The 15,139-nt window shown below is 34.5% G+C and overlaps 1 protein-coding gene across 4 annotated transcripts in view; it reads right to left on the bottom strand.

Annotated features, from left to right (window-relative positions):
• DMXL2 (Dmx like 2) overlaps window positions 1–15,139 on the bottom strand; it is a 156,268-nt gene that overhangs the window by 113,385 nt on the left and 27,744 nt on the right. For all 4 annotated transcript variants that reach the window (XM_081289056.1, XM_081289053.1, XM_081289055.1 and 1 more), the window contains exons 2-5: window positions 5,689–5,814; window positions 4,725–4,796; window positions 1,136–1,214; window positions 193–328 (exon numbers count right to left, since the gene is read on the bottom strand). In XM_081289056.1, coding sequence (XP_081145182.1) covers window positions 193–328; window positions 1,136–1,214; window positions 4,725–4,796; window positions 5,689–5,814 — 413 coding nt within the window. The remainder of the gene's footprint in view (window positions 1–192; window positions 329–1,135; window positions 1,215–4,724; window positions 4,797–5,688; window positions 5,815–15,139) is intronic.

The following is a 15,139-nucleotide window of genomic DNA, read 5'->3' as shown; positions in this document are numbered from 1 at the left end:
TTTTTATAAACATTTATGGCACAAACTGAAGAATGACATTATAATATAATCGGTTTTGGTTAGAAAAATTCTACTTTTGAGGCTTCTGAATGAAATGGTACCATCAAAAAATAAAAATCTTTGTAAAAGGAAACATAATTTAGAAAGCATTTTTTTAAATTAATGGTCATAAGAACAGAGTTAGACACTAACTTGCACTGCCAGACGCACTTCCAATCATTTAAAACGGGAGGAATTTTATTATCAATTTCTTCCTCCTCTTCTAGAATATCACCTCCTGGAGGAGCCCACAACTGAACAGAATCAGTTGCTGTCAACAATCTGTTATCTGAAAATTAAAGAAAGTTCTGATGAATAAGCAAGGATTATCTTGGGAAAGAAATGCACTTGTGGGCCTCTGCCTTGGTCTGCAAACTATCAGAGGAAAAACACACAATACTTTCCTATGAAAAACACTTGGAGTATACATATTTAGAAGCATCCCCTAGAAGAGAGTGAAAAAAGAATCCCTAAACAAGAAAAGCTTACTAGTGAAGAGCTATTATGTATCTAGCAAGTCTTTAAAAAAAAGGAGGGAGAGTAAAAGTAGAATAAGAAATCCCCAAACCTCTGATATATATACTATATACAGTATAAAATGACATGAGGCATAACTACAAATTAATGAAATTCGGTTTTCTACATGGAATATAAAAATAACTCTTATTAATTGTGAATGTAAAAGGGGCCAACAGCTATTATCAGTAGAAGTTCCTAATCTTTGGAGATTAAAGATAGAAATTTCCTGAATTATAAATGATAACAAAATACGGTGGAGTTTTTTTGGTCTCTGTTTTATTGACGATTTTGTCTCTTAGTAAATATGATAAGAGTAAGGTGAAGCACATGTTAACTAAGGAAAAACATCACTATTTCTTGAAATAAAACACTAAAAGGCAAAGACAAAAAAGCACAGAATAGTAAATTAAGCATTGTTCAAAGCAGTATCTATCAAGAAAGAAGTATACTTATTCATCAACAAAAGGAAAATATAATATTGATCGTTTTCTTATTATGAAAGGCCATATCATACTGTAATCATACATTTAAAACAAATATTTAATTTTAATAATTTGTAAATATAATTGCCAAGTACCTTGAGGGTCCCATGCTAAGTTATATGTCACGGAACTCAAAAAAAACTGCCCAGTTTTAAGCCACTGATACTTGAGTTGCTGAAACATGTAGAGAGAAAGAAAAAAAGAAAAATGTTTTAAAAACATCCCAAAACCCCAACATTTCATTATTTTCTTCAACTTAAGCCCTTATGATCTAAAATGAAGATGCAAATACTTCACCATTATTTTCATATGCTATTTTTAAAATAATATTCCAATAAATGGTCCCACTTAGCATTTATTCTGCCACATTAAGCTGTTGGCCAAACCCAAACAAGCATGTTCTCTCAGGCTTCCTTCCACGTCTATAAGTATATTTTTACACTTAAGATATATTCCCCTCTTCTCCATCTGAAAATTCCTAAGTTTCCATTAAGATTTAGCTAAATCTTCATGTCTGTTATGAAGCTTTCTCTGACATTCTGATAGCACCCAAAGCACTTTGACATTCTGTCATTAAAACATTGATGACATAATTATCAGTCATTTATGTATCTGACTCTCTTAGTAAATTGCAACTTTTCAAGGGTAGTAACTATACCATAAAAGTCTTTGTATCTTCAGTCTTATTAATGCTTGCTACAAAGATGGCCAAAAATGATTAATAAAATAAATGTATATTTTTAAAAAGTGTAAAGAAAGAAATGTATATCATAATCCAATGGATTTAATGTCTAAAAGAAAATTAAATATACTTCAAGAAGTCAACAGATTACATAACCTATAATGCACAAACCTGATGTATATTATATTTGAATAATTTCCACCCATTTTTAAAAATATTTTCATTCTAAAAGGAGATTTAAAGTTTCAAAGTCGAGAGGCTGGGGATGTGGCTCAAGCAGTAGCGCGCTCGCCTGGCATGCGTGCGGCCCGGGTTCGATCCTCAGCACCACATACAAACAAAGATGTTGTGTCCGCCAATAACTAAAAAATAAATATTAAAATTCTCTCTCTCTCCCTCTCTCTCTCTCACTCTCTTTAAAAAAATAAAAAATAAAAAAAAATAAAGTTTCAAAGTCGAAAGCCTTCAACACGAAATACAGCATAAAAGTTAACACACTTCTTTGCTATATGTAAATATAATATCCTTTTGTAAAAATACAGTGCAATGTAAAGCCATATATCCTCAGATAAGTTATATATTAACTGTCTAGCAACTAAAATGTTTTTAAATACCTTTTCTCTTTATAATATTTTTTAAATGTTTAATAAATAATTTATACAAGGTTTCTTGAGTACTTCTACATGTAAAACCTACATTTCATTATCTAAAAATAATTTTGTATTTTATAATCAGGGAAAAGTTGTTTTTTAAAGCCTACCATTGCTAACCAACATCAGCCTCAAAAGTATTTTAAATACTAATCAACAAATGTATTTTAAAAACTACTCAGCAAATCTATTTTAAAATAATAATTAAATAATTCCTAAAATTACAAACTTTAAATAAATGTATATTTTAAAGAAATGTAATGAAAGTATGTATAAAAGACCATATCACAGTGTAATCAGACATTTAAAACAAATATATATATTAGATATTTATACATATAAATATCTAATATGCTTTCTTTTAGTGTTCCTTAGAATGTAATCCATGAACCAGCTACAACTGCAGAAATTTGAGGGAATATGAATTTAAATATGTACTCTAGGTGACAATGTTTTGTTTTGCTTTGTTTTTCACAGAGCTCAAGAAAGAACCAGGGCTCATGCATGCTAGATAAACACTCTATGAGTAAGCACTCTAAGTGACTCATAAGTACTTCAAAATTTGACATTCATTTCACAGTATTACTATAAAGAACAGCATTTTAATTCAACTTTTTTTAGAAACATTAAAAGAAGTTATCAAATATACATATTTAATGAAATATACCAAAACTAATTTTAATGCATTTCATTTTTAAAAAAACTTTTTAAAGAAGCTGGGCATAGTGGTGCACAACTATAGTCCCAATCACTCAGGAGGCTGAGGCAGAAAGATGGTTTGACTCCAGGAGTTTGAGACTAGCCTGGGCCTCAGAGGAAGACCCTGTTTCAAAAGAAAGAGGAAAACAGAGAAAGAGAAAAGAAAGAGTAAGGCAGAAAAGAAAGAGGAAGGTAGGAAAGAAGGGAGGGAGGGAAGGGAAGGGAAGGAAAAATATAGTTTAAAATTACTTACAAATAGATATTCAACATTCATATTTAACATTTGCAGTTTTGATTATTTTGAGTGACTGAGGAGTTCTGATGCATGTAGTTTTGTTTTAAGAATTGCACCAAGGGCACTTTACAAATCAGCTACATCCCCAGGCCTTTTTATTTTGAGACAGAGTCTTGCTAAATTGCTAAGGCTGGGCTTGAATTTGCAATCTTCCTTTCTCAGCTTCCTAAGTCACTGGGATCACAGGCGTATGCCACCATGCCCAGCTGCATGTAGTGATTTTTAACAGAATGAATGGTTAAATGAATGTAAAATTTTCTGAATAGTAAATAAAATTCAGTACTCAGTATAATTGTGAATGTTTCTCAATGTGGTGTACTAGATCACGAAGCTGGTGGTGAACTTATCAAAGCCTCTGACTTCAATAAACAAATATTTACAAGTACTAAGTATTTAGAATGAATCAATGAACAAAAGAAATAATGTTCCCTATTCCATATGGATACATCAAACGCACAAGATAAGTGTTATGGAAAAAAGTTTAAAATAGATAGGAAGAGTAGAAGTAAGTTGTAATTTTTATAAAATTGTGGTCAAGGTAGGCCTCACTAAAAAAGTATTTTTCAACAAAAATCTATAAAAAAAAATATGCAGAAGCTAGCCCTGGAGCTATATGGAGGAAAAACATTCCCAAAATAGCCAATGCAAAAGCCCTAAAATGGGAGGGTAACTGAGGAACAGTAAAAATTTACCAGTGCAACTGGAGTGGAATCAGGGAGAATAAGAACAGTAGGAGATGAGCTGAGAGGTAATTAAATGTGGCACTGGGGAAAAAGGAGGTTATAATCTATTTTAAGGGCTGGGTTGTAGCTCAATGGTAGAACGCTTGCCTAGCATATGTGAGGAACTGGGTTCGATTCTCAGCACCACATGTAAATAAATAAATACAATACAGTACAATACAAATCCATTGACAACTAAAAAATATTTTTTAAAAAATAATAATCTATTTTAAGGCTTTTGGGCTTTTAATTTGAGAGATATATGGAGTAATTATAGAATTTAAATAAAAGAAGTATCGTAACCTGCTCTGTTGAGAGTAAAGATGGGAAGAGGAAAAGAAGAATTAATAGGGAACCAGACATCAGATAGAGATAATAAGAAATTAGAATAGTTCAGACTAGCATAAATCTCAACATAAGAAGTGACAATTAGCAATACTCTACAAATGTGGGTTTCTAAAATACCCTTATCAACTTTACACTGATATTCTAGCCCACTTTCAGCACCAGCTCTTAACTCTTTATTTCTACCAACTAGATTCTAAAGTTAACTAGAACGATTAAAAGTAAAAGTTTTTCAATAAAAAAGTAAAGTTAACTAGATTCTAAAGTATTCTACTATCAATTAGTACTTACACAATTTCTCTTATGAGAATTTATGCCCAGAGGCTCAAAAATACAAACAGCATTACCATATGAAGCTGCAATCTAAAAAAGAATGAACATAACATTAATATTTAGGAAAAAGTAAAATAAAGACCATCTTCTTTTCAAAAAACTAATTACATACAATATAATCTGAATGCAGCATTCGTGGTTTATTTCCTTCCACAGACATACCTGGAAGTGTACCAGACTTAATATTATTTTCTGGGTTATCAACAAATTCAACAGGCTTTATGTAACAAATACAAAGCTCACCTACTTAAAGAAATCATCTTCTCCAAAATAATTATTTAATTTTTAATATAGAAATAACTTCAATGACAAAAATACATTTCAATGGTACATCTCTTTATCAGAAATTGTATAATCCAGTAAAAAATAATATAAAAACCATGAAAAGTAGAGAAAGACATCATCAGGTATTAAGAATGTATCAAATAAAATGGCATTAATTGTATCATCAAACATAAATGCTAATTGGGAAACCATCAAGAAGGAGAAATTAACTAAGGAGATATCACGAAGTCATCCACTGTACCTGGAGGGAAAAGAATTGAACAGTAGTCTTCAAAGGACTTAAGTTAAGGTTTAATCACATAAGGAATGTCAAATAGAGAAGATAAAAGCCTACTACTTCCCTTCTATTAACTTAATGGCTGCTGGAATTATCTACTGCCAGAAAAGGAGTATGCATGAGATTGTGAGAGCTATAGATCTTTCAAAACAGTAGATACCTGTAGAACAAATAATTATGACATTGTCAGCTTAAGAGCACTTTACAAGTTGTACACAACTTTTCCCACTACAACTCCAATCAATAGCCATTTATACACAGAAATATAAATAAAAATCATAGAAAAGCCTTACATAAAAGCATAAGAATATTCTAACATTATTAAATACATTAAAAATGACAAGTAATTAAATCCCTTACTCTTCCTTGTTGGTTAGAACACTCCACACAGCTGACTTGAATGTTTCCATGCTTAGCACCAGGAATGATCTGCACACATTCGAAGTCACTTGCCAAAATGACAATATCACAGCCTGATCCATATGCCTAAAAAGAAGATTTATGATATGTAAGATATATATAACTTTTTAATTATTATTATATTTGATCTTAGATTTTGTTGCCATTTTAATATATACATTGACACATTTTATGAAATAGTTAATATAAGAGTATCAATTGACAACTAAGAATATTAAAAGTCACATCAAAAAATAAATTGATGGAACTCCAAGCATTATCATTCAAAAACTGGTACTAACAGGAAATGAGTTCTTCCAGTTTTACTGCAGTCTTTGTCCCTGCAGATCACAAATCATACTGTTTAGTTTCTTTCCAAAGCGCATCTCTGAAAACCCTAAAGAATAAAACCTCCACCTGAAAATATTAAAAGTACTGAAAATTACAACTGTATATCCAGGATTCAAACCAGCCTTAAGAAAAATCAAGAGAGAAATCAGACATGCACTTTCTAACACAATTCCAGATGGCTTAAAGAGCTAGTTAAACAGAGATGAACACCCAAGGCAGGATTACATGCAGTGAGGCAAAAACTAAAGTCATCAGTTGCTCAAGAGAATCCAAGATGTAGCCTGCCTCTATTGCTCACCCCCAACCAGGTATAGGGAGAAAAGAATCCAACCCAAAGTGGTTTAAAAAAAAAAAACTAAATAAATTTTAAAATAAAATGATTTACATAAAATATTGAGTAAGAATAACTCTATAGTCTGAAAAATAAACTATAACACAGAGCTACTAAAAACTGTTCATCCTGGGATGGTGGCACATGCCTATAATCCCAGCAACTCAGAAGGCTAAGGCAGGAGAATCACAAATTCGAAGCCAGCCTCAGCAACTTAGGGAAACATTGTCTCACAATAAAAAATAAAAAGAACTGGACATGTGGCTTAGGGGTTAAGTACCCTTCAGGTCAATCCCAAGTGCCCAAAACAAGAAGTCCTCATTCAATGTAACTGTAATGACAAAAACCACATATTTATTCTATTGCCACAATTATTGGTATCTATTTTGCAATTTTGTGAATTTTATAATCGTAATAAGGGACAGATGGGGGTAAACTTTTCTTTTTCTTTCAAACTTTATTTATGATGAAATATCCAAAACAACCTGATTCTCAAATGAAAAATCCTCAATAAAAACAACATAAATATAAAATTTATGAGGTGGTATCTTTCTCCCTATTTCCATACCCTTAAGTAATGTGTTAATATCCTATAAAAGAGGTCCAAAAGGCAGTGCTAACATGTGATGACATCTAAATCAATGACTTATGCCCATAGCATCTATTATGACTGCTAATGAAAAAGAAAAATGAATATAAGCAGCAGATAGGAGACAAACTACTTCTTCTGATTACTAAAACTTCCAATGTTACCAAAATTCTGATATAATTAGTATAAATCAACCTCAACCCATGTACTTATAAATATCAAAAAAATTCTCTAAAGGAAAAACAAAGACAGAATTTTAAGGAAAATTAATAAGAAGAAAATCCCTCACAAGAGGAAGTGACTATTTGTATTCTTATAGACAAGGCAGACTTACTGTACCATGCAGTCAGGAAGTCTAAACTGAAAGGGAATATTAAGTATAAAGAGAAGAAATGTTTGTGTCACCATGCTAATCTTTAAAATTATATTAATAAATAGCAAAAAAATCTTATATTGAACATATCACAATTTCTGAAGTGCCTAATACTACCTCAGCAAAGCAGAATGATACAAAAGCATAGTTTGAAATCATACATAAGAGTTTTCAATTTTAGTTCTGCCATAATGTGTGATCTTAAGCAAGTTATTTAAGCTCTCTGAGTATTTCTCCATGATAAAATTCAAGAAATATAATCTACCTCTTAGGAAAACTGAAAATTAAAGTAGAAAATCTATTTGCATAGTGCTAAACATCCATCATTCATTTAAGAAACAGAACAATGCACCTAGGCTAGGAACTAGGAATACAAAGCCACAAAATATGGGCCCCCATTAATTTAATGGGGAGATGACAGGTGAATCACCAATCTCAACTAAATGACAAACTGCCATTGCAGATATAGACAAAATATTACCAAAATACAAAAGAAATACTCAATAAAGATTACATCACTTCCTCTTTAATCTTTGCTAGAAACCAGGAAAGTAGATTTTATCACTGTATAAAGATGCATTAATTTGCCCAAGATAATACAGTAAGTAGAAAGTGTTCAGACTCAGGCCCTTATAAATTCTTACATCTTTTCCCTACACTGTATATCAAAGAGACGTAAAATAGTCCACATAGAGTGTGCTCAGAGCAGGGGACTGAAGATTGGTTCCTCTGTTTATAATACACCCAATAGGAATCTGGGGTTTTGTAAGGAAGGGCACAAAACTGGAGTGGCCTTACCAAGGTTCCTTTTGATGTTTTTAATTGTGATATCCAAAATTTCATCAGAACAGCCTTGCCAATAGTTGAGACTTAAAAAAAAAGTGAGCTTCTTCTTTTACCTTAATAAAATATTTGCAATACTTTATGAAAAAAGTTAAATATCATCTTCTGAAGTTATAAAGTTCTCTGAAATGACATGCTAAATTACCATAATAAAGATACTGCTAGCTTCTCTAGAGAGTTTAATGTCATTGTGAAGAATGATTAAGTGCATGTGACTCATTCAGTCTTCTCTAACTTTAGTTTTTATATATTTGTCTTGACTTATTTTCAGAAAGAAAAACAATCTAATCCCACAAACACTGCTCTGATTTCTCAGATATTCTTTGTATCTCAGATAAATTAAAAGTGTTCAATAAAGAAATAAAAACTATTTAAAATCTTATACCAACATGACCTTCCCTATGGAAATACAGAGTACAAATATACTCCTGTGCCACTCAACGGGGACACATTCTGAAAAACATGTTGTTAGATAATTTCATCATTATGTGACTATGACAAAGTGCTCTAGAAACGAACGAAAGACTAAAGAGAAAGAGGGCTGTTATATCAATTGGTTGTACAGAATTCTCTTCTGAAAGTAGTCTTAGGGAGGCCAATGCTGATCTATGGAAAAATATTTCCATCAGGAAGGTAAAGCACAGATTGACTAAAGTTTCCAAAGAGGCCAGGCACAAAGGCCTGAAGTCCCACCTACTCAGGAGGCTGAGGAGGGAAAATCACTTGACATGTGTTTCCTGTTATTCCATCTTGGCCAGAAGCAAATGTATCAAAACCAGAGGTTTTGAATGAAGGATCACTAGGCAATGCTGAGCTGACGTGGATCTGGGGCGAACAGTCTGGGCCTCTCAGAACACACACTGAGCCCTGATCGGCTGAATTCAAGCTCCCGTTCGCCTGCTTCCCACAGACAAACAGCTGCGACTCAGCATTAATCCATCCGGCTGAAACAACTGGTCAGCCCTTCCATCCTACGGAGGTAAATGCCTACCGAGCCTTCATAAGTAGTGGCCACAGGTTTCAAACGGGGCTTGGGAGAGACAGTAAGGACCCACCCGTTGCATTGGTCGCCCGGCAAAGGGAAACGAACTGTCGCCATTTGCAAGAGACACCACTATGGCAGAGAACTGACGTCATCAGACTGCGGCGGAGGAGATAACTTCATTGAAACCTGCAGCTACAGGTGTGTAATCCCCTAGCCTTCCCTCTCCACACATCGGGGAAACCTTAAGGGCCCCTCCCAGCTCTCCCATAAGTGCCCCTCCCAGCTCTCCCGTGAGTGCGACAGCCAGCCCGAGGGAATCAGAGGTGGCGCGGGACCCGCGGCGCGGAACTACCGCTCCCACCAGGGCTGACTGCTGAGCTCTCTTGCACCAGCTACCGGGAGAGTGGCTACCGGAGGGCAAGTAAAATTCGCTGAGGATTCTCAGCCCCAAGCTCTCCAAACTTAGGGTCTGAGGGAATGGCAAACTGGAAGAGTGTGCCCAGTCGTTCATGAAAACAGGGCTCCCGGGAGCAGCAGACCTGGCGTGTAGCCAGTACTGTGATGAGCGGCACCCGTGAGAGGGGCCTGACCTGAGGAAAAGTGGGAAGTGACTAGACACAAGAGGAGGCCCTAGACACTCAGGATTGGAGACTCGCCCAGTCTGGGAGGAGCTGCTGCACAGTGACTGGTTCCCGCGTATTGACAGGAGAAACTTGGCCTGGTGGGCACAGCGCCACCTACTGGAAGAGAAGTTAATCAAACTCTAAGACGACATTTATTAGGTTTTTTTTTCTTTTTTTTTTTTTTGATTTGGGTTTTTCTTTCATTTTCATTTTTCTTTCTTGTTTTTTTAATTTTTTTTTACAATTTTTTTTAATTTTTTTTTCTTCTAATTTTAATTTTAATTTTAATTATTATTATTTTTTTAAATTTTTTTCTTTTTTTATTTCCTATTTTTTTCTTCTTTTGTCTTTTCATTTTTCTTATCCCCCCTTCCTTGAATTCTACCTGCTTACTCTCATTCTCTTTAGTGACTTCTTCCCTTCTAATACCTTTCCTCCCAAACATCAAATAAATTTATAGGAGTAAACAGTAACTCATCAGTCAAACAGAACAAGAAGTAACATGAGCAGCTTCAAAAAGCAAGGAAGAAAAGGAGTACAAACAATGCAGGACAGCCTAAATATTCAGGAGGACCTAGAGTCATCAGAAAAATGGTCATATAAAGAACTCAAGGAACACCATAGACAGATGGAATGGAACCTTAAAGAGGATACAAGACAGCAAATTCAAGCAGTGAAAGAACACATTGAGAATGAATTACATAAACAGATAAAAGAAGAAGTTAAGCATCTTTATCAGGAGATAGAGATTATAAAAAATAATCAAACAATAATTCTAGAAATGAAGGAAACGATAAACCAAATTAAAAACTCAATTGAGAGTATCACTAACAGAGTGGAGCAAGTAGAAGCCAGAACGTCAGATAATGAAGACAAAATATACCATCTTGAAAAGAGTCTAGCCAACTCAGAAAGGCTGGTAAAAAATCACGAGAAAAACATCCAAGAGTTATGGGATAACATAAAAAAACCAAACTTACGAGTCATCGGGATATAAGAAGGTACAGAGATTCAAACCAAGGGAATGAGTAACCTGCTGAATGAAATAATTACAGAAAACTTTCCAGAAATAAAAAAGGAAACAGATATACAAATTGAAGATGCATACAGGACACCGAGCACACAAAATCACAGTAGACCAATGCCAAGACACATTGTTATGAAGATATCCAATATACAGAACAAAGAGAAAATATTAAAAGCTACAAGAGAAAGGAGACAGATTACATTCAGGGGTAAACCAATACGGTTAACAACGGATTTTTCATCACAGACACTGAAAGCAAGAAGGTCATGGAACAATGTATTTCAAACACTGAAAGACAATGGATGCCAACCAAGAATTCTGTATCCAGCAAAATTAAGCTTCAGGTATGACAACGAAATAAAAATCTTTCATGTTAAACAAAAATTAAAAGAATTTGCAGCCAGAAAACCAGCAATGCAAAGCATTTTGAGCAAAACACTACACGAGGAAGAAATGAAAAACAATAACCAAAACCATCAGTGGGAAGTGCCTCAGTAAAGACAGAGGGCGAGGGGAAAGATAATCATGGAGAAACAAACTAAATTTTTTTAAAAAAGGATAAACAATCAAACACGGATGGAAGTACAAACCATATATCAATAGTAACTCTAAATGTTAATGGCTTAAACTCTCCAATAAAGCGACATAGGCTGGTATCATGGATTAAAAAAACAAATCCAACAATATGCTGCCTCCAGGAGACACATCTGATTGGAAAAGACATACACAGGCTGAAGGTGAAAGGATGGGAAAAAATATACCACGCACACGGTCCTCGTAAGCAAGCAGGGGTGGCCATCCTCATATCAAATAAAATCGACTTCAAGACTAAGTTAATCAAAAGGGATAAAGAAGGTCATTATATACTGTTAAAAGGAACCATTCACCAACAAGACATAACAATTATCAATATTTATGCACCAAATAATGGTGCTGCGACATTCATAAAACAAATTCTCCTCAAGTTCAAGAATCAAATAGACCACAACACAATAATTATGGGTGACTTCAACACACCTCTCTCACCATTGGACAGATCCTCCAAACAAAAGTTGAATAAAGAAACTATTGACCTCAATATCACAATCAATAACCTAGACTTAACTGACATATATAGAATATATCAACCATCATCAAATGGATATACTTTTTTCTCAGCAGCACATGGATCCTTCTCAAAAATAGACCATATATTATGCCATAGGGCAACCCTCAGTAAATATAAAGGGGTGGAGATAATACCATGCATTTTATCTGATCATAATGGAATGAAACTGGAAATCAATGATAAAAGAAGGAAGGAAAAATCCTACATCACATGGAAAATGAACAATATGTTACTGAATGATCAATGGGTTACAGAAGACATAAAGGAGGAAATCAAAAAATTCTTAGAGATAAATGAAAATACAGACACAACATATCGGAATCTCTGGGACAAAATGAAAGCAGTTTTAAGAGGAAAATTCATCGCCTGGTGGTCATTCCTCAAAAAAACAAAAAACCAACAAATAAATGAGCTCACACTTCATCTCAAAGCCCTAGAAAAGGAAGAGCAAAACAACAGCAAATGTAGCAGAAGGCAAGAAATAATTAAAATCAGAGCGGAAATCAATGAAATTGAAACAAAAGAAACTATTGAAAAAATTAACAAAACTAAAAGTTGGTTCTTCGAAAAAATAAATAAGATCGACAGACCTTTAGCCATGCTAACGAAGAGAAGAAGAGAGAGAACTCAAATTACTAACATACGGGATGAAAAAGGCAATATCACAACAGATGCTACAGAAATACAGAAGACAATTAGAAATTATTTTGAAAACCTATATTCCAATAAAATAGAAGATAGTGAAGACATCCATAAATTTCTTAAGTCATATGATTTGCCCAGACTGAGTCAGGAGGATACACACAATTTGAACAGACCAATACCAATGGATGAAATTGAAGAAGCCATCAAAAGACTACCAACCAAGAAAAGCCCAGGACCGGATGGGTATACAGCGGAGTTTTACAAAACCTTTAAAGAAGAATTAATACCAATACTTTTCAAGTTATTTCAGGAAATAGAAAAAGAGGGAGAACTTCCAAATTCATTCTATGAGGCCAACATCACCCTGATTCCGAAACCAGACAAAGACACCTCAAAGAAAGAAAACTACAGACCAATATCTCTAATGAACCTAGATGCAAAAATCCTCAATAAAATTCTGGCGAATCGAATACAAAAACACATCAAAAAACTTGTGCACCATGATCAAGTAGGATTCATCCCTGGGATGCAAGGATGGTTCAACATACGGAAATCAATAAATGTTATTCACCACATCAATAGACTTAAAGATAAGAACCATATGATCATCTCGATAGATGCAGAGAAAGCATTCGACAAAGTACAGCATCCCTTTATGTTCAAAACATTAGAAAAACTAGGGATAACAGGAACTTACCTTGACATTGTAAAAGCTATCTATGCTAAGCCTCAGGCTAGCATCATTCTGAATGGACAAAAGTTGAAGGCATTCCCTCTAAAATCCGGAACAACACAGGGATGCCCTCTATCACCACTTCTATTCAATATAGTTCTCGAAACACTGGCCAGAGCAATTAGACAGACGAAAGAAATTAAAGGCATAAAAATTGGAAAAGAAGAACTTAAATTATCACTATTTGCAGATGACATGATTCTATACCTAGAAGACCCAAAAGGGTCTACAAAGAAACTACTAGAACTAATAAATGAATTCAGCAAAGTGGCAGGATATAAAATCAACACGCATAAATCAAAGGCATTCCTGTATATCAGCGACAAAACTTCTGAAACGGAAATGAGGAAAAACACTCCATTCACAATATCTTCAAAAAAAATAAAATACTTGGGAATCAACCTAACAAAAGAGGTGAAAGATTTATACAATGAAAACTACAGAACCCTAAAGAGAGAAGTAGAAGAAGATCTTAGAAGATGGAAAAATATACCCTGTTCATGGATAGGCAGAACTAACATCATCAAAATGGCAATATTACCAAAAGTTCTCTATAGGTTTAATGCAATGCCAATCAAAATCCCAACGGCATTTCTTGTAGAAATAGATAAAGCAATCATGAAATTCATATGGAAAAATAAAAGACCCAGAATAGCAAAAGCAATTCTAAGCAGGAAGTGTGAATCAGGCGGTATAGCGATACCAGATTTCAAACTATATTACAGAGCAATAGTGACAAAAACAGCATGGTACTGGTACCAAAACAGGCGGGTGGACCAATGGTATAGAATAGAGGACACAGAGACTAATCCACAAAGTTACAACTATCTTATATTTGATAAAGGGGCTAAAAGCACACAATGGAGGAAGGATAGCATCTTCAACAAATGGTGTTGGGAAAACTGGAAATCCATATGCAACAAAATGAAACTGAATCCCTTTCTCTCGCCATGCACAAAAGTTAACTCAAAATGGATCAAGGAGCTTGATATCAAATCAGAGACTCTGCGTCTGATAGAAGAAAAAGTTGGCTCCGATCTACAGATTGTGGGGTCGGGCTCCAAATTCCTTAATAGGACACCCATAGCACAAGAGTTAATAACAAGAATCAACAAATGGGACTTACTTAAACTAAAAAGTTTTTTCTCAGCAAGAGAAACAATAAGAGAGGTAAATAGGGAGCCTATATCCTGGGAACAAATTTTTACTCCTCACACTTCAGATAGAGCCCTAATATCCAGAATATACAAAGAACTCAAAAAATTAGACAATAAGATAACAAATAACCCAATCAACAAATGGGCCAAGGACCTGAACAGACACTTCTCAGAGGAGGATATACAATCAATCAACAAGTACATGAAAAAATGCTCACCATCTCTAGCAGTCAGAGAAATGCAAATCAAAACCACTCTAAGATACCATCTCACTCCAGTAAGATTGGCAGCCACTATGAAGTCAAACAACAACAAGTGCTGGCGAGGATGTGGAGAAAAGGGTACACTTGTACATTGCTGGTGGGACTGCAAATTGGTGCGGCCAATTTGGAAAGCAGTTTGGAGATTCCTGGGAATGCTGGGAATGGAACCACCATTTGACCCTGCTATTGCCCTTCCCTGAAGACCTTAAAAGAGCATGCTACAGGGATACTGCCACATCGATGTTCATAGCAGCACAATTCACAATAGCTAGACTGTGGAACCAACCCAGATGCCCTTCAATAGATGAATGGATTAAAAAATGTGGCATCTATACACAATGGAGTACTATGCAGCAATAAAAAAATGACAAAATCATAGAATTT

This window comes from Spermophilus citellus (genome assembly GCF_964194105.1).
Source record: "Spermophilus citellus genome assembly, chromosome: 4".
Lineage (NCBI taxonomy): Eukaryota > Metazoa > Chordata > Mammalia > Rodentia > Sciuridae > Spermophilus > Spermophilus citellus.
This window is presented reverse-complemented; position numbering and strand designations above follow the sequence as displayed.